The sequence below is a fragment of the Columba livia genome, chromosome 15 (assembly GCF_036013475.1).
Source record: "Columba livia isolate bColLiv1 breed racing homer chromosome 15, bColLiv1.pat.W.v2, whole genome shotgun sequence".
Lineage (NCBI taxonomy): Eukaryota > Metazoa > Chordata > Aves > Columbiformes > Columbidae > Columba > Columba livia.
In genome coordinates this window covers 1,446,730-1,472,244 of record NC_088616.1, presented here as the reverse complement: position 1 = coordinate 1,472,244, position 25,515 = coordinate 1,446,730, and the positions used below count along the sequence as shown (strand labels likewise).

General features: G+C 41.4%; 2 protein-coding genes across 7 annotated transcripts in view; one reads left to right on the top strand and one right to left on the bottom strand.

Moving 5' to 3' along the window:
• Positions 1–75: 75 nt before the first annotated feature.
• BFAR (bifunctional apoptosis regulator) lies at positions 76–11,428 on the bottom strand. Of its 4 annotated transcripts, none has more exons than XM_005506932.3 (8): positions 10,687–11,428; positions 6,662–6,992; positions 5,623–5,824; positions 4,257–4,426; positions 3,456–3,600; positions 3,032–3,202; positions 2,322–2,524; positions 76–1,440 (listed from the first exon to the last, which is right to left on the bottom strand). In XM_005506932.3, exons 2-8 carry the CDS (start codon positions 6,925–6,927, stop codon positions 1,248–1,250), a joined length of 1,350 nt encoding a protein of 449 aa, XP_005506989.2. In that variant the 5' UTR covers positions 6,928–6,992; positions 10,687–11,428; the 3' UTR covers positions 76–1,247. The 4 variants fall into 4 exon arrangements, with proteins under 4 accessions (XP_005506989.2, XP_021149334.2, XP_005506990.2 ...); XM_021293659.2 differs by having other exon boundaries at positions 11,124–11,402; XM_005506933.3 differs by lacking the exon at positions 10,687–11,428 and adding an exon at positions 8,207–8,396.
• A 19-nt stretch (positions 11,429–11,447) lies between these two features.
• Positions 11,448–25,515, top strand: part of PARN (poly(A)-specific ribonuclease) — a 62,240-nt gene continuing 48,172 nt past the window's right edge. Inside the window, exons 1-14 of one of the 3 annotated variants that reach the window (XM_065030442.1) lie at positions 11,448–11,532; positions 11,925–12,002; positions 12,886–12,965; positions 14,759–14,826; positions 14,921–15,002; positions 15,738–15,798; positions 16,098–16,263; positions 16,493–16,558; positions 18,324–18,362; positions 20,228–20,270; positions 20,930–21,010; positions 22,823–22,879; positions 23,859–23,936; positions 25,101–25,144. In XM_065030442.1, coding sequence (XP_064886514.1) covers positions 11,514–11,532; positions 11,925–12,002; positions 12,886–12,965; positions 14,759–14,826; positions 14,921–15,002; positions 15,738–15,798; positions 16,098–16,263; positions 16,493–16,558; positions 18,324–18,362; positions 20,228–20,270; positions 20,930–21,010; positions 22,823–22,879; positions 23,859–23,936; positions 25,101–25,144 — 962 coding nt within the window. In that variant the 5' untranslated portion in view covers positions 11,448–11,513. The remainder of the gene's footprint in view (positions 11,533–11,924; positions 12,003–12,885; positions 12,966–14,758; positions 14,827–14,920; positions 15,003–15,737; positions 15,799–16,097; positions 16,264–16,492; positions 16,559–18,323; positions 18,363–20,227; positions 20,271–20,929; positions 21,011–22,822; positions 22,880–23,858; positions 23,937–25,100; positions 25,145–25,515) is intronic. The other 2 variants (XM_065030443.1, XM_065030444.1) reach the window with 2 other exon arrangements.

The window sequence follows — 25,515 nt, the reverse complement described above, 5'->3', positions numbered from 1 at the left end:
ATGTAACGATGGTTTTCACTACAGCCACTTCATAGTTTCTTGAAACCTTTTAGGAAGATAAATCAGTAACACAAATTGCTGAATAATACACTTATGTTTACTTGCACCAACCTCACTTGAAGCTGTGGGGCTACAGAACAAATTTACACAAGTCAAAGCTAACAACAGGTACTTCAATACAGTGAAAAAAAAAACCACAACACTTTTTTAGGAAGCATGAAGATTTCAAAAGAGATCTTTAATCTTTAAAAATATTCACAGGCAAATCTAAAGCTCATATTAATGATACAAATGAGGAAAAAAAACCAAACCAAACCAAACCAAACAAAACACAAAAAGCCCCAATGCAGAATGCAAGGGACAAAGCTCTTGGAAAATCTAATTTTCGCTTCAGTCAAAAACATTAGGTTGACAAATGGCAATCCTGCGTATACAAAATAACCTGCCAGTCAATATTCGCTCGGAGATCTGGAGACACACATTCCATTGCAGTGAGACATAATTACAGTGTCAGGTCACTCTTCAAAAATAATCGTTTTAACGGATAACCCTGAATTAAAGAATTAGCAACAGACTTCAAGAGGAGAGCGTCAAAGAAGCTGTCACTGAAGTCTAACTGATCTGAATATAAACATTTGAATGGCAATCACCACATTTTCCCAAAGACAAAACCTCAAGCAGTTTTTGCCTTCAACAGGGGGAATTTCAGAACAAACTCTACTGTGAGGCTGTGTATTTGACCGTCACAGCTTTACATGTCAAGCAGACTGAAAACACACAGGTACTTCAAGTATCAAGCCTATCCAGGAAGAACTTTCCTTTGGCAAACTTACATCCTCGGGAACAGGTTGTTGCTATGAAATGCTAAGTAAAAAAAATCAAATCAAATCACTGTAGCTGTTCAGAAGACACTGATTGTAAGGCAGGCTTGACAATAACCAGAAGGCTCAAGATGGAATAGAGAAATTTGACTTGATCAACAACAGGGTGACATGACTGTGTAAGTTTCACGTGGCTAAATCAGCAATGTCATTTTTTGTTTTCAATAAACAATTCCTTTAGGATCATAAAGTCCATCCTCAGAGTTGGAATCAGCTGAGGTAAGAGAAACTTACCTTAAGGCTTTTTTGTATGTTTAAGTTCAGATAATCCACCCCTTTCACTACCACATATATGAAGAAGAAAAGCAAAGTTTATTTCAAATGTCCATTTTTAGGAGCTAAATGGCTCCAAAGTTCCACTGCCAGTCACTGCACTTGCGTGTCCAGACGCCTCACTTCTTTAACCACAAGATCAATGTTTATAATCGGGTTAAAGTACAAGGCCCAGTAAAACAAACAATTGCAGACAAACTGAGGAATAAAAGGCCAAAAAATGGCAACAAAAAGACCCTGGGTTGAGACCTTCCAGAAATGCCTCCACATTCTGTGAGGAATAGTCCTGTGAAAAAGGAAACGGAGAGGCTTAGACAAACTTCCCGTTGTATTTCTGCCCATTCTAAGAACAGCTAATATATGCTGCAGCCTCAAAATATTTAGGACTTACTCAGGTACCTGTAAAACATCATTTTACACTCCAGAAAAACTTCTTTAAAATACAGTAATAATGCTTCCTTATGCAAAATCTCTAAGTCAATGTATTCAGACCAGAAAGCACAGCGAGTTAAAGCGGTGGGATCCCCGATGTGTCCCAGCTGAGCACGTTCTGCCCTCTGGCTGCCGGCACAGAAAGTGAACCCCAGCGCACACCAACGGGAATTTCACCCAGGCAAGTTCTAAAAACTAGCAATAAAAGATCACAGCAATGATTAGGTTATATTAATATGCATGAATTAAGGTGAAAGCGGTGACTGAACACAGAAATTTCTGAAATTCTGATCACTCATCAGAAACAATATCAGTGTAATCAAACCTATTTATGATCCTGAGGACTCATCCTTTAATAACTATATTGTAAGTATGTAATGACAAAATTCTTCTGTATTTAGTTCTCAGCTGACAGCTAACAGCAGTTAGCATAAAAGACAATTCTCAAGGGGAGTTAGCATTTATCCCGTGGTTAAGCACATGCTTATTACCGTTACTATATTGGCTACATCTGATCAGTAAAACCAACTATAAAAAAAAAAAAAATCAAGTATTCACAGAAATAAAGACATTAAAGAGCGAGTACTAGTGTATGTGCAGATTCAGACTCACATGTTCTTCCTAACCTCAGAGCTTAAACGTCGTCATTTCAGTGAGCAACTGTGAAATTGTAAGACTGCTACTTTCTAAGGCGAGGTACTTCCTACCCTCTCCGCCCAGCTCGGTAAGACTTACTTCAGTTCTCTTCTCAACCAGAGCCTCCACAGGGAGAATAATTCCAGAACAGAGAGCAACATGGCGTTGACAATTATAAATCTTGATGTCCAGTAGTGCACGTCCAGCCAATCCCAAGCAAATTCAGCCATCAACTGGTATGGCAAAAAGAAATACTTCACAAGGAATTCTCTCCACTGTTTCCAAGTAGGATCCTTAAGGTCCTGTAAATTAGGGTAAAAAGACTGTTAATCAATTTCCTATTAAACAGACAGAATAGTGGCTTACTTCTACTACTCTTCTGTTGAAAAAATGTTTTTTAATACATTGAAGTCAGTAATTTACCTTCCTGGCAAAAAATACTATAAGCCAATAATTTCCATTGGATTAGAATGAAACATCACAGACAGCTAGACCTTACAATGCCATTTGTTAAAATCCAAGTATTTTGAGTGAGCAGCCTTACTATAGTCATGTGAACTCCAACAAAAATCAGTTTCACATATCTGAAGTCTCAAAAGCCTTAAATCAATCTTATTAAAGGTAATGGTCACACCTCTGGTGATTACATACAATAAATTCAAGGAACTGCTTACTTTGTAGGATTTTTTTTTTAGGTCATGTTGTAAAGAGATTAAACAGTGAGTAACTACATCATGTATTTCTATGCTGCTAGTCTTAAAATACTCAGAACTAAAGCAAGTGGTATTTGGAATGTTTTGAACACTTACTAGTAGTTTTGTGACAATATCTTCATCCTTGTCTTCTTGCGTAGGGCAGATTGTGTGGATGAAAGGTAGGAAAGCCTCCGCGTAATCAAACAAATACAGGTATAACATGCTGAGGCGTGGAGAACTCTTCAGTGCATACAGAAGAAAGAGTGATTTTCCTGGATTTACTGCCTGAAAGTTATCGAATTATTAAGTTTCAAACAATGAAAAAATAAAACAAAAGGGACATGCCAGTTCTTAGTTTTTTTCTGACAAACATTTTTCAAAGGATCCTTCTTCAAATGCAACAGTTCATTAAACCAAGCAGTTTTTACAAGGGTAATTCTACTACCTTAACACTCCTCCTGACTTTAAGAGAATTTTCTTTTAAATATATTATTTTAAAAATACTTAACGTACATGACAGACTTTATCTAAAGTTTACCTTATATTCCCAAAGGTTCTGTGGTGGTTTAACGCCTAAAGCTTTCACACATTCCAGTTCTGCCACAATAGCTTTTCTGTGGCTGCTGTTCTCTATACTGTAAGGCTCTTTTGTGAAATCCTCCTCTGTCAGTGTCAGCAGGAGTCTACAAAAGCAGAATTCAGAAGGTAAACAGCGCCTCTTCACCAAAAAGATACGACTAACAAATCAGCAATTACCTACTGAAACAATAAGCTACTGAGAGAAGGTATCACCTTTGGCATTACACACCATATCAAGTGTTCTGAATCAACTGCATCTCAGGGCCTAGGTTTTAAATATCCTTCAAGTTTTCTCCTGCCTGCTTTCAGCGTGCAAATTTATCAGCTCGTTGGCTATTAGAGATGTGAACTCCAGTTCTTGAGTACTTCACAGATCTAGCCTGGCCTCCTGAAATCAAACCTAGAGCTCTTGGGTGGAATGCAACAATATATACAGCACATGCATTTTTTCACAATAAAGAAGAGGTGGGAGCGGTGGATAATCCATTAGCAGAACTTTACTTTCAGGATCATTGCAGTCTGCACTGTCAGCATTGTAAACATTTCTTGGAAAGTTTTCCGTTGGCTTGCTTAGTATCTACTATTGCAGTTTCCAACTACGAGTGTTAAAACTTCCCCTGAATTTTATTCTGATACATCAACAGAATATTCTCATAATCTAGGGAAGGAAGTACGGTAATTTCACAATATGCCGTCCCTAATGAGAGCCATCCTGTAGTCCAACCAAAGGACAGCTCTTCTTGACAATTAGGCCTCTCACCTTCCATTCACTTTCTCCAGCAAAAATCTTTCTTTATAATGTGAAGCCCATGGGCCCAGCTGCTCCAGCCAAAGTATCACTTCCTCAGTAGTCCATTTAGCAACAGGCTTGTGGACAAGATGATCTTCTTCAAATTCTCTGCTGCTCCAGTGATATCCAAGTAGAACTACCTGTAGGTAGATTAAAAAAAAAATATTTTACCTGCAAAGCAAATATATTAATGATACAAATAAACACTCATAAACGAGCTTGAGATGTAGAATCTTCCATTTTATGAACCCTAGACTATTCACGTTATAAGAATGTATCTTGAAGTTTTACCCAATTTGTCTAACATCCATTTGCTGTATATTGCAATCGAAGTTACAGAATCCCAGACTGTCAGGGACTGGAAGGGACCTGGAAAGCTCATCCAGTGCAATCCCCCCATGGAGCAGGAACACCCAGATGAGGTTACACAGGAAGGTGTCCAGGCGGGTTGGAATGTCTGCACAGAAGGAGACTCCACAACCTCCCTGGGCAGCCTGGGCCAGTGTTCTGTTACCCTTACTGAGAAGAAGTTCCTTCTCAAATTTAAGTGGAACCTCCTGTGTTCCAGTTTGTACCCATTGCCCCTTGTCCTATCATTGGTTATCACTGAGAAGAGCCTGGCTCCATCCTCCTGACACTCCCCCTTTATATATCTGTAAACATTAATGAGGTTACCCCTCAGTGTCCTCTTGTCCAGCTCCAGAGCCCCAGCTCCCTCAGCCTTTCCTCACACGGGAGATGCTCCACTCCCTCCAGCATCTTGGTGGCTGCGCTGGACTCTCTCCAGCAGTTCCCTGTCCTGCTGGAACTGAGGGGCCACAACTGGACACAATATTCCAGGTGTGGTCTCCCCAGGGCAGAGCAGAGGGGCAGGAGAACCTCTCTGACCTACTGACCACCCCCTTCTAACCCACCCCAGGGACCATTGGCTTCCTGGCCACAAGGGCCCAGTGCTGGCTCATGGTCACCCTGCTGTCCCCAGGACCCCCAGGTCCTTTTCCCCTACGCTGCTCTCCAACAGGTCATTCCCCAACTTATACTGGAACCTGGAGTTGTTCCTGCCCAGATTCAAGACTCTACACTTGCCCTTGTTCTATTTCATTCAATGTTTCCCTGCCCAGCTCTCCAGCCTGTCCAGGTCTCTGATGGCAGCACAGCTTCCAGTGTCAGCCACTCCTCCCAGTTCCTACCAGACAGCTCTGAACGCTACCTTATTAATTCCCTTCAGCTGAAGTCTCTTCTGTGCTGACAATCTTTTTTATGCGTATGTAATTTAAGTATATTTCACTGCATGCTTAGTGAAGTAAATAGGGAAAACCACCCAGATGAAACTTACTGCCACACAAGTTAAAGCTGTCAGAACACCTGAGAAAAACCCTCCTCCTCGAGGATTAATTCTTCTTGTATTCTGTACTGTAGGAATCTGGTCATTCCCATACTTTTGGAAAGTTGCTAAGCTGCGTGCTGCCTCACCATTCTGTTGAATGTCTTCTTTTCTTTGTTCAATGGCGTCAGAAAATAGCTTTTCAGTAACATCCCTAATGGGAAAAATATATGTCATTGTACTATATCTATTGAGGCTTAACCTTCAGAAAAGGGATTAGTTTCTAGATTCTTGTTTTCCAGCCTCTACTAAAGCCTGTCATCCTTAAAAGCACAAAAACATTACTTAATACTTAGTAAAGTTAAACTTAAATAAATGACTTCCAAGCAATATTTTTCTTAGTTTCTAAACATAAAGTAAGTTAAAATAACATACTAAAAAAGAATACTTATTTCTTATATAAAGCTATTTTTGTGTGTGCTCCTGGCAAGCCTTGATTATTCAAAAATGATAAGTAAAAGACAACATAAAAGCCTATCATCAATCCTATCACGTATTTGTTAAAATATTATTTATCTAAGATAAAGTATTATTAACACAAGAACTTGTGGGTAATTCAAGACAGCAAACTGATATTTCTGATATCTGACAAGATCACATTTCTTCCTATAAACAATTTCTATTGCAGAAATAATTACATAATTATCAAAGATAAGTTTAACTTAGAATTACCAGGAAACAACCAACTGTAGTAAAAGATGGAAGTATCTCAATACTAAAAAGTGATCCCTCCTCTCCATTCCCCCCAAAAATTCAGAACTGGGAAAGAAACAACCAACCAACCAAACAAAACAAAGCCAACCAACCCACCCCTTAGTTCCATTCAGAAAAATGTGCTTGAACAGTTCAGAACATCAAAAACTTGAGGATTTAAACATCCTTGTGAAAGTTCAGGTTACCAATAAACTATGAAAATCTGCAACAAACTCAAGAAACCAGACAACTAATTTTAGTGGCCTTAGAAAGTAAAAAAATGGCATATTACCCTCACCTGAGGAGGATGTTGACTTTGGGGAAACCTTTCCATTTTTCTCTGCATTCTGGGCATTCATTCTTCTTGGACGACACCCACCACAAGGCGAGGCAATGTCTGCAGAAGCTGTGCCCGCAGTTCAGGGTGGTGGGATCGACCAGGATGTCGTAACAGCAGTGGCAAAGGAACTCGCTGACCGATATCCGCCGACCGATCTCAGGAGTATCATGTGTTTCAACTTCTGCCCTCTCCGTTTCACCTTGTGAAGTCTCATCTTCTTCCATTTTCCTCTATGCCTCACACAAACAGAAGGCTGTCTGAGATCTTCAAATCCGGTAAGGCGTGACTTCTGCAAAGCAACAAGATAAACCCCATTAAGAAAAGGTTACTAAGGAAGTTTAGAATTGCAGCGGCATAATTTATCATAGTAATTCTTTTGTCACTGTGATGGTTTTAAACTTTTAAACTAACTAAACTCTCCCCAAAGTGTAACAAGATCTACTTTTACAACAACATACTCAATGCCAGGTACAATCAAAACCAGATTGGCTCAATCTCCCTGTATTTTCTATTCCTGTGTTACGTAACACATGAAAGTGAAACAAAAACCTGCAGTAACTGGGATTCAGATGACTTTCGACAGTATCCTTAATCAAGGCTTTCATAAAAGACATCAATCAAAAGAAATATAATTAGAAAATACCCTCAGAGAATACAAAAATAAAACACCAGAATAACGGAACGATCTAATTTACTTCATCGCTATTCTTTCCAAGCATATAGAATAAAACATTTTTAACAGAGGTCAATGCTGGACATTGCTGGGCAATGTTTAAAAAAAAAAGAAAGAAAATCAATCCACAAAGTCATATGCTTCAGAACTATAAGGGATTGATCTGCTTGCCATCTCAGTGAAAGACTGAACTCTATATTAATTTTACCGGCAGTTACTATTTGCTAGCAGTTCAAAAAATGCACAAATTAGAAAAGTTTATGATTGCTCAAAGCTCACGAGAAGTACAAACCTATTTGCTTGATGTTCTTACTATATTGTCCCAGATGGCTATACCTCGTTTTTTAAGAACACTGGTCCAGATCACTTACTACCGGTCACAGGTTAGAAGCTACAGAGAATGATACCATTTTCTCCTCAGACACTACCTAACCAAAATATGCTTATATTCTCCACCATGTGACTCCTGCTTACTACTAAATGACCATGTTTCCATCCAGAATAAGCACAAAGATGTAAGCAGGAAATACAGAATTAAAAAATAAAAAAAAAATTAAAAGAAAATACAAGCAGTACAGAAATACAAACCGATAGTGCAACTAGGATCCTCAGAGTGCTTACAAACACCTCTCTTCCCAGCAAAACAAAGGTTGCTGGCTTTCTAAAAGACAAACCTTAAACACCACTTACAAGAGAAGAAATAAAAACAAGGTTTTGCAGCTACCAACATTCTTCTAGTTTTCCTGAAAGAGAGAGGCAATGGGATTTCTGCGGCTGCAAACCCACTCACTCCGCACCAAACAAGAGAAGCTCACAAGCAGAAATCTCACCAGCTCCGCTCCTGCCTCCCGCTTCCTCCTTCATTCCGCTTCCTCCCCCCGGCGCTGCCCGCGGGCCGGCCCCGCAGTCACGGCCGTTTCCTCCCCGCGGGAAGGCCCGGCCCATGGCGGGGGCGGCGGTACCGCAGCACAGCACAGCGCAGCCCGCCCCGGGCACCGCTGCCAGCGGGCGCAGCCGCAGCCCCGCCCGGGCCGGCCCCGCGCCGCTGCTCCGCCGGGCCGGGCCGCTCAGCCCGCGGCTGCGGAACGCAGGGCCCGGGCGGGGTGACCGCGGGCGCCTCTGCCGAGCGCAGCAGCGAGCGCATCGGTTCCGGCTGTAAACCGACTTGTAAACAAATATGGTTTTAATCTTTAACCGTTGTATTTCAAAGCTTTTAAAATCGCCTCAAACACTGCTACACTCATTTTTCTCAAGGCGCTCCCGTAACGGTGAGCGCTGAGCTGCGTTTGCTGAATGCCCATCCGCCACCCCCCGGTAACACTCCTGCACAGAACCTGCGGGCCAGGTTTGATTTACAAGCCCAGATCTAGAGGTTTAATTTCAGGTGTAACTCGGATCTTTCAACGCCGGTTTGGCTGCAGTGCTAACACAGGCTGCACCAGGTCACTGCACACACAGACTATTTTTACCACATGAGAGTATATCTATATATATACACATTCACAATTATTTATACCAGTCCATGTTCCCTTACTGTATTTCTTTTTGACTAGATTCCAAAGAAAATGGAACGATATTTAAAAGTACTGTTAAGATGTATTTTTTCTCTGTGCAACATGGCGACATTTTCTTAAAGGTTTTGTTGTAGTTCCAGTTTGACACAAACTACAAGTCCAGTTCAAACGACATTTGAGTTATCAAAACCAGATAATTAACTGTTTAATTTTTCCACCCTATTTCCATTAAGAGACTTATTAAATGTTGTGGAAATGTAGCCTTTTTGCTGTATTCTATAGAATTTTCATGTATAAAATTGCAGTAGTCTTGTAAGTAGCTGTTCATCTTGGGGAGCAGCCAACCTTTTCTGGTATCATTTAAAAAATAAGAGATTTGAAAACTCTGATTATCAACTATATATTCATAAGTACTGCTGCTTTAATATATACATGGAAAAGAACCAAGCAGGTACTTAATTAGTTAGGCAAATATGTTATCTTCTGAAAGTAAACAAGTTGTCCTCCAAAATGTTTATTGACATATACAGCTGCAAGTAAAACTAACAAATAATGGGGATTAACATTTGAATAAATATGAGAATTTTAAATTCTTCTCAATACATAATAGTATTTCCTTTTTATTGCAATATACTAAATACCGGAAGACATTATATCATTCCGAAAGAGGAACAAAGCCACAGAATGAGCCACCATCAAAAATTAGATTTTTATCCAAACCAGGTCTTCTCAGAAAACAAAAGGAATGCAAAGTACTCCCATCTACTCAAGCTCTAGTTATGCTGTTTGTGTCACTAGTAACAACAGTGGCAAATGCAAACAGAAGTCATCTAATAGTTAAAAAAAACCTCAACCAACCAACAAGCCCCAAAAAAGTAAATGAGGGGATTAACTGAACATTAGACCTTCAAAGAGAAAAGATGTATCAACTAGATAGAAATTGGCTGAGGTGGATAATTGTCCTAATTCAGCAGGGTACTCTGCTGTTACAGGAGAAATTTACTTTGTATCCTATATGAAGGGCACATTTCCAAGATGAGGGCACCAGAAAAAAACAAGAGCATCCAATACTGTATCCAAGGTGAAATTGTATTAACTTGTAGTATAGATTATTGCACCACATAAATATATTTGGAGCTACTACCACCAGTGTCAATGTTAACTATAATTGCACTGGTTTAGTGCTGCCGTTCAAGTTCTTTATACTTTTTCTCCTTTTGAGTTAAAAATAACTTCTTTTTTAATAACTAAAACCAACCCCCAAAAAGATTCTCTTTAAGTGTTTCAAATTTTCCTCCTAAATATGTAATAACACCTATGTGTTGAAGTAGAAAATGTCTCATCTGGAACACATGACACTTCAATTCTTAAGTACCTGCACTTTATTACAGCATCTTCTATTTCTACTTGCAGTTTATGTTACAGGTGAATAAAGCAAAGAATTCCTGGATTTGTCAGCTACTTGGGGAAAAAATCAGGTTTCTAAAACAGCCATCAAGCACTTCTGAAGTGCCATGAGCACTTCAACCCAGAACCGAAGCACCATTTCTTTAAACAGAGGAGTGAGATTAAAACTCTAGGCTTCAGCCAATTTCCTGCAAACCAGAAAAATCTCTTTTTCTATTTTAGCTAACCTCTTACTGAACAGCAGTTAGTCATACAGATTATTTGCGGGGAGTGCATGCAGAATAAATTGTTCATACTGAAAAGGCAAAACTTAATCTTGTAGAATCTTTAAAAGCTCTCTCTGCTCAGTGCTGCATAATTCTGTATCTTCTACTCTATGCAGAAATTACCTCCTAATTCCTGTAGAATCTTCCGCGTGTTTTCACTCTGCTGGTGTTGTGGCAAAGGTTCTCCCTGTGCTGGTCGAGCTGTGAGGCCGCGGCGCAGCGCCGGGCTCGGCACTGTCCTCCCCTCAGCTCCCGCCCGTCAGCGAAACTCGCTCTCTGGGGCTGCTGTTCCCTTCCATGCTGCAGGGATCCCTTGCTGGGCCTTGAGCTCTGCCTGTGGTTATTCCACAACGCTGCACGAAAATACTGGCTTTATCGTTTTAACAGGAGAACAAACGCTCGTTCCCTGACACCTCAACCGCGCCGGCTCCTCCGGACGCCTCACAACCGCCACTGCTCCGCCACCCCGGGGTCTCCTCAGCCAGCTCCCGGCCCTTCTCCCTCGCTGGTGCCAGCTCTGCCTTTCCCGTCTGAAAGGCAAAGACTGTGTTTCCCAGCACCTGTGACATCTCAGAGCGCCCCACGGAAAAACAGCTGCTCTAGGGCTCCTTTCCCGCTCCGTAGCGGCTGCCAGAGCGGTCCCCTCCCGCACCGCTCCCCGGCACGGCGGGCGGCTGAGAGGCGCTTGTCAGGCCTAACAGTGCGATGCGGCGGGACGGCTGCTGTTCGCACGCCAGCGGACAGGCCTCCCCTCCGGGAGCGGCTCCTCCGCCGCCGCTCCCGGCATCCTGAGGACTCTCCCGGCCCCCCGCGGCCTGTCCCGCCGTCAGGCACCGCCCAGGGCAAGATGGCGGCCGAGCCGCCCCGCCCGCCGCCCCGGGGCGCTCACGTAGGCGCTCACGTGTGGCGGGGCGGTTTCCGGAAGCGCTCGGTGGGGCCGGGCGGGCGGGATGGAGGTGACCAGGAGCAGTGAGTGACCGGCCGCCCTGCGCGCCCCGCGGCGGGAGGGAGGGCGGGAGGGACGGACGGACGGACGCTCGCTCGCACGCTCACTCGCTCGCTCGCTCGGAGCCGGCGGCGCAGCGGATGCCCCGCTGCCCCAGCTTCCCTTCCCTAGGCTGGCTGCGCGCTCCGGCCTCGCCCGCTCTGTCAGGCGCCGAGGGGTCCCCTGAGGGGCGGCGCGGGGGGGGACGCGGCGGGACAGGCCGCTGCCCGGCCCGGGGCTGCAGCGCGGCGGGCGCGGCTCACCGGCCCCTCCAGCGCCCCGCGTTCCCCGGAGCCAGGGCCGCCCGTGCCCGCCGGAGGGGCCGTGGGCCGCAGCCCTCAGCAGCCTCAGGTGTGTTTCACCCCTTTCCCCGCAGATTTTAAGGATAACCTAACCAAAGTGTACGAAGCCATTGAAGAGTCGGACTTCCTGGCAATTGACGGGGAGTTTTCAGGTACAGTCGCACCTGTTTCGTGTTCAGGGGCTGTTGGTGATGTCTGTGGGGTCCCGGGTGCCCCAGTTTGCTCAGGTTGTGGATCTCAGTGTAGGCTTGAAAGAGTTAAGGCTACCACAAAATTATTAAATCAGTTATTATATGTGTGATAGCAGGTTTTTGGTCAAGGAAAGATACATGTCATACTCAGGCTGCCTCCACTCCCTCCCCACTGTCATCTTTTAACATGGTAATTGATTTTCAATTGAAGTTTAGGAAAAAAAAAAACATAACTTTAAACATGTCATCAAAGCAAGAGATTGGAATAAATAAGGGAGACTCTGCAAGTGTTTGGACAGGCAAAGACAGCAGTTAAAACTTTAACGTGTGTGAAATCCACAGGGTTTATGCATCAGAGAAATGCCTTAATAAGTGCTTTAGCTTTGGGATACAGACTTTGGTCAACCATGAAACATAAATGTGATCAGGGTTAGGTTCTATTATATGGGCTTGTGGAAATGCGGGTGTTATGTATTGCTTAAGGTGACTGAGTCCTTCAGTAAATCTGTGGATAGCACTCTTCCCATTTTTAGTTTGACTTGGATCCTGAATTTTGTTGCAAAGCCCTATTGACATTATATTCCTGATAGGCCTTTCCATGTTACTGTGGTGTTGACCAGGAGCCGGAGCAGCAGGGTTCTACTGCTGGAATGCTACCTTTAAATTGAGTGCCTTTTATGCTAAGATGCATGCTTCTATGCAGTAGAAAATCTTTCTCGCGTGAAATAATGTTAACATGTTCCTTAAGTGAAAATGTTTCTCTTAAATTACCAGTTGTTGCATTTTTTTGCTGTGGCTAATTTTGAAAAGCTTACTCAAAGGCAGATATGTTCTACTTTTTCAGGGATCAGCGACGGGCCTTCTGTTAGTGCATTAACCAATGGCTTTGACACTCCAGAAGAGAGGTATCAGAAGCTTAAAAAGGTAAAGTGTTTACCTTGACTAAAATGAAAATGCTAGGAAAAGCTTAGAACTTTTTGGTTCAGAATGGAGACAATGTAAGGAAATATGACAGAGGTCTGTAGAATTGAGTTACGTAGAGCAGATGGAGTTTGCTTGTTCATTGCCTCTGCTAACACAAGCACTGGGGAGTGTTGCATGAACTTGTAGAAGCCATGGTCAGAATAGACCGGTATCATTCTTCGTGCAAGAGTTAATACATAAAGGATGTTGAGAGTGTCAAAATTTATCAATTCAGAGGGTAGGAGAAATTCAGTGGCAAAGAAAGTACCCCAGGACTAGCATCCTCCCAAACTATCTCCCCTGCCGGCGTGTACTGTCCCTAAGAAAACCGGAATGCCAACACCAACGCCACCTCTGCTTCCCTGCAGCAAATACAATACCTGAAAGAACAAGGTGCTGGAGGATGTTTAAAGAGTCTTGAAAAATAGTCAGATGAGCACAGGAGACAACATGTGGTGTGCGAGAGTCAAAAGGTCAAAGCTGTGATGTGGGCTGTGGGTTTGGTGTTTGGTTTTGACTTTCTTTTTCTGTAAGAGAAATGAATTGGAAAAGAGAAATGCTGAGCATTGCAGCACATGCTCTCTTGAAGCATCCAAGGAGTCAATAGGCACTGTTTATGAATATTCTGTTAAGAGACGTTGCAGGAGGAGGGTATTACTGGGTAGTGCTCCTACTGAGAAACTAGGACAAGAAATGGCAAAAACTGAGGAGAATGCTAAAAAAACCAAACCTCAAACCCTACCAAAAACAAACAAAACCCACCAAAATCCCCAAACCAAAACCCCAACACTAAAGGTGACAGTAAGAAGTACAGACCAGTCTCTGAAGAGCATCCCAGGAGCCAGATGATGCCGTATTCTGTTCACCTGGCTGGATAGAGCGTTTGACAGCTTCAGGGTAGCTGACAATTCCAGCCCTGCAGGCACAGTCTCTGTTGCTCGTTGTGACATCTGGTGTGTCAGAATCCAGTTCCAAATTCTTTGTTGGCACCTTCGTAAAACTTAATATTTACCAGCTACTAAATTAACTTGAATATTCTTGGTGTTAAACTTTATACTCAAAGAGAAAAAGACTAATTTTAGATGTCCTGTTGCCACCCCTTGTTTTTTTTTTCCCTATGATAGAATTGAACAATCCAATGTGTTCTTTGCATTTAAAATGGATATTTGGCCCTCAGGAGGAATGAGTCTTTCAACAAGACCACAACGCTTGTTTATTTTCTCATGTACTTGCAGCGCTGTTGAAAACCTTTCCAGTATTGATCCAACAAGTGTGAAATATGATAAAGTGCCTAGTGACTGTGCTAGTACTTCTGTAGCATTATCCACCGTCAGCCATGTGGATCAGAAGAATATTTGATGTATTATTGTGTGTATTTGAAAACTGGATGCAGGCAGTGTCGCGCAGTGAGCAGTGTAAATGAGCGTTGAGGAGACGGATGGCTGCTCTGGGTGCTGCATCTCTTGTGTGAGCAACAGGTGCAGAGAGAGGGACTTCCCTTGGTTCTTGTCTTTTAGGGAATGGAAATGCATACTACAAATCATCTTTGGGCAATAGTAAGATGGGGATGAAAACTAGCTGAAAAACTCGGGTGTATTTACTTCAGAATTACCAACAGAACATCGTTGGTTAAGAAGATTCAGATGTGCTTAACTTTGAAATGGAAAGAAATCATATTTATTGTGGGGGCACCCCAGTTGTCTTTGCATTTGTGTGATTTTTATTCTCACGCAAAATTTTCCTTTTCTTTCTAGCATTCCATGGATTTTTTGCTCTTTCAGTTTGGCCTTTGCACTTTTAAATATGATCACACAGAAGAAAAGTATGTTATTCTCTTATTCCTTGTTTTCTTAATTGAGGAATTTATGAAGTAATATTGATGAGCTGAGCTGACATGAAACTCGTCTTTTTCACAGGTATATAATGAAGTCATTTAACTTCTATATTTTCCCAAAACCCTTTAACAGAAGTTCACCAGATGTCAAGTTTGTCTGTCAGGTGAGTAGAAAAACAGGTTGGATTTTGTTTGGTTAAAGTATACCTGCAGCAGCCTTCTAAAAAATATGACCAGGAGAACTCTACATCATTGTAGAGAGAGAAGTGGTTGGTTCTTTTAACAGCTTAAAAGGCAAATAAACATCAGTTTTGTTGTTGTTTGGGTTTTTTGTTTGTGGGTTTGTTTGTTTTCTTATAGAAGAAAGTTAACAACAATCCCTAAAAATGAACTTTAAGGGAATATCTTTGACTTCCGTTCTCAGCTCTTGTTACACGTTACATTGTGTGGTTTCTGGAACCAGAGATAATGTTCCAAATCTGTCAAGATGATTCTATGTTTTTTTCTGGTTCCTTTCTTGTCTGACTTCTTGCTCTTTTCTCTTTGATCCTCTGCTTATCTCCCTTTCACCGCTTCTCAGACTATTGCCAGCATTTTTTGGTCTCAGATTTGTTCTCCTGAACCACCTTTTGCTTTCTGTACTTTCCTCTTTCCACATAGCTCATTCTTTCATCTTTATCCCTTTAGTGTATTTGTTGTTCTTTTGCTTTATGCAAGTTGAAAATAAATTGTAAAAGTAGCATAGCCTAAAGTTGCTGTGGCTTCTTTAGGGTCACAAACTTGGTTGTGCTCGATTTTGGACTTAGTATAATTTCTTAAAAATTATAAAAATGACTGTGTTGATATTTTAGTGCTCCAGATACTTGTGCCAATTGTAAAGCTATTTTCATTTGTTGCAGAGTTCAAGTATAGATTTTTTAGCAAACCAAGGATTTGATTTTAATAAAGTTTTTCGCACTGGTGAGTTGTTTGGTTTTCTTTCTTTCAATGTCCGCAAAATGTATGATTACATCTTTCTTTGTAGAAAATGAAAGAAGAAAAAGGCAGCCGTTCGTGTTACTTTCTTAATACATAATGCAGCACTTAGAATTGCTCTTATCTAATTTACAATTGTGCTGGTAGTTACTCCTTTATTTTGAGACTTCAGGGGTGTAACACTGGCAAGTGCTTGGTTAGTAATAAGTCTTTGCTCAATCACGTATCCCTAATTTGTCTCTAATTATGGTGAGATTTTATTTTTTTATTTTTTTTTTAATTAGGAATTCCGTATTTAAATCAGGAGGAGGAAAAACAGCTAAGGGAACAGCTCGATGAGAAACGTTCTCAGGCCAATGGCGCAGGATCTCTGTCATACGTTTCTCCTAATGCCACAAAGTGTCCTGTAACAATTCCTGAAGATCAGAAGAAATTCATTGAGAAAGTTGTGTAAGTAAAATTGTTTAATATCCTTGGAAGATGTTGAAACTAAAATGTAAACAACAGATACATGTTCGTGTGCCAAAGCTATTTTTAGTAGCTAAGCTATTTTTATTGGTTCACTAGTTGTGCAATAATTAACTTTTGTTTGTCATGGGGTGTTTTCTTGTCTTGTGGGGAGAGCTCTAAACATTGTAAAAAATAGTAGATATAGAAGCAAATAATGTATTTCTTCCAGGGAACAGATTGAAGACTTATTAAAGAATGAAGAAAATGAAAGTTTGGAACTGGAACCATGTACAGGGTCAGTTTCTGAAATTACATCTAAAAAATTATTTATTTCGGTCACATAGAATTAGGGGCGTGACGAAGAAGATGATGATCTTGACTGGGGTTAAGTGTAGAAAAAGCTACATTTGGCTGGTCTCCAAAGGATGAGAAGATGTGGTAATTTATATGGATGTCATGCTCTGCTTTATGAGTGTGGCAGAATGCAAACCTCCCTCCTTCGCTATGGAAGGCGCAGACACATCTCCCTCTCTCTGCTGCTTGAGCCTGACAGCTGCTTTTGTTTGGCCCCAGAGCCCCTGGCCAGGGCCGTTAAGAGACAGGAGAAGGGAGCGCAGAGGCACCAGGGAGCCGCTGGGTGCCCGGGCCAGTGTGGGGGATGTTTGGAAGCGCCAGGGGCACCCACAGCCAGTGTGGGGGTGCAGAGAAGCTTCTGGAATGCCCACAGTCAGATCTGATCGGGCTGTAAAAACGGGATTCCCGTCGAGATTCCGCCCCTTGCGCGGATCTCGTGGAGCACGAGCTGAGCCGCTGCCGCCAGGAGCCACTGCCCCCCCGGGACGGAGACTCCGCTTGCCTTGCCGCCACGGCTGTGAGGAAAAGTAACCCTCGCGGGATTGCGAGTGTATCTGCTTTCCGTGCACATTTGCACGTGTATTTATACTTTCCGTGCACATTTGCACGTGTATTTATACTTTCTGTGCACATTTGCGCGCGTACTTTCTGTGCTCAATACGAGCACGTGTATAAATTATTTTCTCGCGTAATCGCGAGTGTATTTTCCTCCTGTGCTTCCACATAAGCACGTGTAATATTCCGTGCACATTTGCACGTGTATCTCTCCTCGCAGGATTGCGAGTGTATTATAAATTTCCCCTCGCAGGATGGCGAGTGTACACTTTCCGTACTCAGTACGAGTACGTGTGTCCCTTTACAATAACCCCACACCGTGTTCAGGCAGGTGTGGGCTCTGCCTGGACTCAGGGCCGGCTCCGGCATTGTTCTGGTGGAGCCACGTGCATGCACTCTGGGGAACTCCTGTTGTATTAGTTGCTGACCCTTCATAATTTTCCTCAACCGATATCCAAACCCGTATTCAAGTCACTTTTGGAGTGCTAAACCCTGTTTCTCACCGGTGTAATACAAGTTGTTTTGGGCCCTGTTGTCCCTTAAACTAACCTCAGGGGCCCTCCATGACAATGAGCCATAACATCTGCATGTGGTGACAACATATTTAAGTGTAGCCTAGGAGTGTCTTGCACATGTGAGCTTCCTTTTCCTATTGTTCCATAAGCCCTGGATATGCATTTTATAAACAGGTTTCTCAAGCCTGTTGAGCTATCGGTTATTCGTAGTTGATGCTGTGTATTGAAACTGGTTTTAGTGTGTTTCCTTCCCAAAGTCTATTTAACTTTGGAGCCCAGATGTTTGGAGAGCGTGGTTATTTCAAAAATTAAAATAATTTAGAAATACTGGAACATTGTGAAGCTGAGGGTAGGGTAACATCACTTTGTCTGTATTCAGTAATCATGGCTACAGCATATTTGCTTATGAGAAGATATGTGGGTAACTGCACAGAATAGTGTAAATGCCTTTACAGCTTGGCAACTGAACGTCAGAATCCAGTGAAACCCCTCAAAGCCGGTAGGTTTTGGTAGCAGTGACTTGTGCTTTTAAAATCGTTCTACAAATGACCGTGGAGCTGCCTTTAACTGAATGTTATTGCTTTGAAACACTTACCTAAGAGGAGTATTAGTAACACAACTCTCTTTTGATTTTAGATTTCAGAGGAAATTAATTTATCAGACGCTGAGCTGGAAGTAAGTTACTGGTAATGCTGCCTTACTGTGTATTGTTAGTAATTCTGATAAGAAATCTCAGTAAGATCTGATCTACTTAACCTCAGAGTTGGTTGATTTAGACTATATTTTTCCTTTAAGATAATACTTTTATAATGATCTGAAGATAAATTGTGTTAGGCTGGTTTGTGATGATTCATTTGACCATTTTAAAGCTTCGCGTTTACGTAACCATTCCTGTGTAAATACTGTGAATAGCACAGCACAGCCTAGAATTATGTAACAAGTGCAGCCTGACGGGGTTTCAGTGAACAGAAAGGGCATGTGCTGATGCAGATTGTGGGCTGTACTTGAAAAACTACTGGTTCTACGGTAGCTACTGGTATGTGTAGAGTTTTCTGTTAGATGCCAGGGATAAGCATTTCTGGCTTAAAAATACTAATTCTAGCAGTGATTCTCGTCTCCTTTCTTGGCTTATTATATCCCTTATCTTTGCCTAAACACATCCCTTAAGGCCTTAGGAGAGGCTGTAAGTTTATACAGAGGAGAGTTTCATTGTTCTGACTGCACTAGGGAAATGTGGAAAATACAATGGAAATCTTTTTTTGTACGCTTAGTGAATTCAGTGTTACAACAACATCTGGCAATTTGTTGCTTACGCTGGAGGTGATTAAAATAAAGCTTCTCCCTTTAAAATTGAATTTCAATAAGTGAGCTTGAGAACTAAGCTCAAAAATGGAAAGATGTTCTATATTGATAGAATATCTGTAGCTTCCACTAAGACACAGTGTTATGTTTGTCTGACACTTGTATCTTCTCCCAGTGGACAGAAGAGTGTGTTTGTGAATTGTATTGTTTTACCATTCAGCTGTGTTGGTTGATGTGTGTGCAGCTGTGTACACGGGTGTGTAGACTAGAGGGAAAGCAAAGTTGTGAAGTTAGCATGGAGAAAACAGTGTGGTTATTGATTGCCCTTGTGTCCTGAACTCTTGGCAGGTAGTTTTCTTTATTTAAGTGTTGTTTTTTGGTGTATCCAAGGTCTGTGACATGAAACAACTTGGAAGTGAGGTCTGGGTTCCAAACTGTGTGAGAAGCCAAGGTGGAGAGGGGCACAATAGTTCTCTTATTATAGTATGTGTTCTCTAGTACTAGTTTTAGTAGTAGCTAGGCAAAGGAAACATGCTGGCTCTGTGGTGGTTATATAATTGGGGTTAGTTTATTTTAATAGGAAGATCAGATTAATATCCACTTGTTAAGCAGTGAAGGACAATATTCTCTGACCTTGCTATCAGTGGGATGCTCTGTGGCTCTGGGTATGGTGGTATCTTGGTAATTAAATGTGATCGTGGTGGATTGATGTAAACCTGTAGTGGAGGTAACAACATTTGTATTAATATTTCCTATTAGAATGTACTGTTAGCAGGAAGTTTAGGTTTGTTTATAAATCATAAAATAGGAGACTTAAAAGGCACGTAGACACCAAAGAACTGTCTTGTGGCTGCAAGTAAATGAGAGCTTTCTCACCTGTGTTTTGGTTTTTTTGAACACAGAGATTATAGATTGTGGATGAAATATCTATGTGACGTTTGCTTAATATTACTAAAATGTAAAGTTACGTGTTCCATAGCAATAGGAGGGGAAATTGCATAAGAAAATGCATTTTAGTGCCAGTTGTCATTAGGTAGCGTAAGGAGGCCAATTTAACTAGACTACTGCTTCAAATTTTCAATCATTTTAAAATAAAAAAGAGCTTTTAATAGTTCTTTTGCACTTAAGACTTCTAGTAATATTGAGACGTGAAATTACCTACCCACTGTTGTGGCTTCCATATGCTAAATGTCAAATTAATAACTACTTGTATTTACTTTTCATTTGTTTTGATGCAGATATCCAAAAGGTATCCACGTTGAAACTCTGGAGTCAGATAAGGTAATCAGGCATGTTGCTGCCTGTAACATTTGTTCTGTTTAAAGGGAATTGTATTTCTCAGTTTTACCAACTCTCCTAACTTTTAGATCTAACTTGAGCTTTGTTATGAAAAATGCAAAAAATTTAAACAGAATACAATGTACTAGTTTCTAAACATTAAATCTGACCAACATATGAAGTGTAAGCATAGATTTGTGTGGCTTAGTATTCTTTTTTAAAGGATACTAAAGAGTATTTTAAAGTAGTGGATATGACATTGAGTCTCGGTGGAAAGTCAGTCTCTTGGTGAAAAGTAGATCTTGATCTTAAAGGAAAATAGTGGCATTACCTGCTGTATCCTCACTTCCCAGCACAAATCACTGCTTCAAAAGGTATTTACAATCCATTATTTACAAGGATGCACTGATAACCTTTCCTTGGAAGTAAAAGGTGGATTTAGTAAAAGTTGGGTTTGGGTGGATCTAATAGAGCTTTCTGAAGGAAGGGCTTGGGAGTGGGTGATGAAGCAGCTCTTACAATAGGAACAAGTCATGTTGCCGGGTAACTGCTGTTGAGGTATGACTTAACTTTCTTTACAATGTACATTTACAGAAACTTGTGGTGGTCTTAAATATTAACTTCTCAGAGTCATTGCTCAAACTATACATTTTTGATTTTAGAAGGAGAGATACATTGTTATTAGCAAAGTAAATGAAGAAGAACGAAAAAGAAGAGAACAGCAGAAACAAGAAAAAGAACAGGTAAAAAGCTCCATTTCATTAGTTTACATGAAAGAGGGAGGGGGAGAATCCATGACTTCAGGCAGCTCTGCAAAATTGTGCCATAGGCTTTGGGAGTAATTCCCTGGTGTTTGGTTGGGACTGTTGTCTGAAATGTACCGTAGGCATTCTACCAGCTGACTTAGGCTTTGCAATAGAGCAAGATTGGTTGCAAGACACTCTACAAAGTGTTAAAGGAGGAGTAATTGTAGAGTACTTAACCAATATCCTGAAGCAGTGAATTCCTCATTATATGAACCTGCTCTCTGAGAAGCATGGCCTAGTAATAGCAAACATCAGCCGGTTGCATTTCTTAGTGCTCTATAGCAACAGTCATTGCAAAAAGTCTTGCAGAAATTCTCAAGCAGGTTTTCACGTTATTTGGGTTCACAAGCTGTTCTTGGAGTAGCACTCCCTTACAAAACTTGCTCGTCTGAGTTAAAATGTCTGGTACAATTAATAGGTCTTTGACTTGTTGGAGACACGCTGCACATGAATACTGAGGGTCAGTCTGGTCTATTCAGGCACTCTCGGCGTTGTTGGTGGGACTTGGTATTTTTGCTTGCTGAGCCTGACCCAGGTTTCTCGCAGCCGTAAGATGTGAATTGTGGGAATTCTTGATTCCGCTCTTGGGATTTGTGCTTATGCGTTTCGAGATAAAGTCAACTCGTGTGCAGCAAATCATACTTGCGTGCAGAATGCCTCTTGAGAAGGAAGGAGATACCAACAGAGACCTCAATTAGCGTGATATCTCTTTTTCCAAAAGACAGGTTAGGGACAATTTTTTACTACAGTAGATTTTTGTGAAGGAATCTTTATAGGTGTGTTATTTGCTCTGACCAGTGGCCTTCAGAGCTGAACTAATTTCACTTCTGGTTGTATAAAGACAAATGACGCAAGACAGAAATTACTTCCCTAGACCTGAAAAAGAAAAATCTGTTAAATTCTTTAAGTGAAACTAAAATACATGCTGTAGTCAGATCTCCCCAAACAAATCTGAGTTAAAGTGTGTAACTCCTCTTATGTAATACTGTAATTGTATAATATTTCTTCTTATTTTTATTTATATAAATAGTGAAGAATGTTTCTTCCCCAATCTCAGCGTTAGCATAAAAATACAATCTGATTTAATAGAAATAACCATCAGGATTCAACTTATTGCGTCTTATGACAATTTATGTATAAAATGTGGCTGAAGTTATGTACCTTACTATCTTCTGGAGCGGTGTGCCATCTAATAGCTGCTGAGCACTGCTGCAGACGTTGTGCTGACAGTGAGCTGCGGGCAGCTGTGTTGGTCTGGTTGGGGTCAGGTTCACTTTCCTCATAGCAGCCCAGATATTCCTGTGCTTTGCATTTGTGGCTGAAGTAGTGTCGATACCACAGCGGTGTGTTGGCTGCTGCTGTGCAGGGCTTGCGCAATGTCTCTCTTCCACCCTTTCCTAAAAACAAACGGACTGATGGTGGGCAAGAGGCTGGGGGAGCTGTTCTGGAGTTCATCTTCCCAAGGAGCCTTTCAGCACATTGGGGAGGTGGCTGCACATGGGAGGTGGGGAGTGAATTCTTCTTTTTGCTTTGCTTGTGCTCGCAGCTTTTGCTTTTCTTACTAAACTATCATTATACTGATCCACAAGTCCTCCTGTATCTTCAAAATATTGACATTTCCTCTGTAGTCTGCTCTTGGTTATGTGTGAGAAACAGTTTGAGCCAAACTGGTGTGTCTGCCGGTTCGCAGGTACAGTTTTGACAGTGTTTGGATGTATATTTCACTAATGTCAGAATCTTTGCTTACAGGAAGAATTGAATGATGCAGTAGGGTTTTCCAGAGTCATTCATGCCATTGCTAATTCTGTAAGTTAAAATGATTTTTTATGTACCATTGGTTATATGTAAAAAAGCATAATTTAAAGAAAGAATTCTTTTGCTGTTTGATTTTGGGAGAGAAGATGAAATACAGGTTGGAGCAGCTTTTTGTTGTTGATGTTGCTTCATGTTTTACAATGGTTGAGTATGGTAAGTTAAGTAAGCTCTTAAAATAATGATGTGAACAGCCTCGTTATCTGTAAGAATCAACAATACCAATTTCTTAGGGCTCTTAACAAGGTTCTCTTAACTAAGCTTTGAGGGCTTTTCTTCTCTGTCCCAAAAGGGTTGTTTGTGTGTGTATGTGTTTGGTTTTTTTTCCTGGCAGTTAAAGACTTAATGAGAGAAGAGCATTTGGTTCTCCTATACTTAAATAGTTTGGAATAGGCTATAGTTTGATGTTGTCCCCTTCAGCTCAGTTATTTTCAGGTAGTTGTTACAGTCTACTGATTAGGAAAAAAAAGTATGTGTATTGTTTTCTTTAGAGAATGGAGGGTGCAGGGAAGCAGAGAAGGTTGTCATGTCAAATGAATCAAAGTTAACATTTAAAAAATGTATTATCTATTTCAAGGAGGCACTTGGTTGTACAACACCTGGCATGAAAGGTTCTGCACTCTGAGATGCTGTGTCATGCCCCAATAAATATTGTTTATTATAACCATAAAGAATATATTGTGAGTTCTTGTGCAAATTGTAAAATAAAAGGTAGCGGACTGAGAAATCACTTGGCTTCCATCTGAAATAGGTTCCATTTGGGTACCAAGCTGTAAGTAGCTGCTCTAGTGCATCTTCTCAACATTTCAAGCTGCTGCTGCAGCTGTGATGAGTGGTGGGGCAGAGGAAGGAGGAGCAGCTGCTCGGAGGGGATGCAGGGCTCTGTGGGGCAGGCACCCTCTGCTCACCTCCCGGACGGGAACTTTCATCGCCGTGCTGGAAATGTAACTAACGTTTCGTGTTCTGTTCACAGGGCAAGCTTGTTATTGGGCACAACATGCTCCTGGATGTTATGCATACCATACACCAGTTCTATTGTCCCCTACCTGATGTAAGTAATCTTCTGAGTGTTCAGATGATCAAATAAATGCCTTAATGTATTTGTCTTTAGTCCTATCTTGCAACTGTCTTGTGAATGGAAGTGTATGACAGTCTATTAAGAGCAGTAGAGAAGTATTTTAGAAATAACACTTGTTACTTCTGGGCTGCTGCCTTACTTTCTTCATGTAGAAAGCTTAGTTGGATCGAATTCTTCTCCTTAACATTTTTAAAGTGTTCAAATTAAATGTTGGAATTGAATTGTGGTTTCTGCTGATGTCTGTTGGTCATTCAGAACCTGCCTGGATAATGGCAGATAAATTTAACCGACTTGTTAAGATACTGATTTGGAGCTTCAGCATTATTGTGTGGCATTTTTCCCCTTGTAATTAACAAAGCGGGAATACATGTTTTTGTATAATATAGTACAATTAACAGAATGATGAGAAATTTCGTAGCAGGATGATGATGATTGGGGCAAAGAAGTGGAATGTCTGAATGAGCACACTTTCCTGACCATAGCAGGGCACTCCAACAGTTCATGGCTGCAATAGTCTAACAATTAAGTTAAACTAAGCAATGATTTGGCAGTGAGGACATTGTCTGAAGAAGCCAAAGGTCTCATTGGAAGGATGGCCTGCGTGATGGCTGTGTTACTTGCAATCCTCATGTGTTTGTGGGTGTTGCGGGAAAGACTTGAACATGAAATGGGAGAAAGACGCTAGGGACCTGTTCGGACAGCGTTGGGATGTCAGCGGTTGTCCGTTTTGCTGGTGCTTCTGACACCTGGACGATCTGAGCCCATAGTCAACTGTCTGCTTGGGCTGCTTATATTCCTTTGGCACCTTAAATGCTGGGAACATGTAGGTAAAACTGTTAACGCGGCTGGAATTAGAAGTAGTTTAGGTTATATACGGGATAGGGAGCTGGAGGTGCTAGGCCACTTCTCTTACACATCACAGACCAATCAGAACTAATTAGTCTGTAGTTCTGTGTAATTGCGGGTGGCATTTATGGTAATGCTGACAAATATATCTCTAGTGAGGTGAGAATTGAGTTGCTGTGTGCGAATTTTAGAAGCTGATTGGATAAATGTAGCTATTCCTATTCTATCATCCCAAGACTGATAAACAGTTCACTTACTTGGATGTTATCTTTTGGTTTCATGTTAAATCAGGACCTCAGTGAGTTCAAGGAACTAACATCATGTGTCTTTCCCCGGTAAGTTCTTAATTCAACCTTTCAACTGTTTCAGTATTGTTTTAGCAAGCCGGTATTATTTGTCCTAGCCCTGTAACCTCACTGTTACTGGAAATAAAATGAGAAACAACTTAGATAATTATCGTTTTTAGAGTATTCTGTAGCATCTCTTTTTCAGAAGAGCAATGCTATTGTTCTGCTTCTTGGCAGAAGATACAGCGTTGCTGCTCTTGTTTTTAGCATCATGTTTTGAATCTGCACTACATTTGGAATGAAATTTATTTACTACTAGTTGTTTGCATCTCTTGCTATTGCTTAGTTGCTGTGGAACAAAGCCAAGGAGTGTTTGGGATGCTCTAAGATCTGAGAGCAATTTTTTGGTAGGGCGAAAC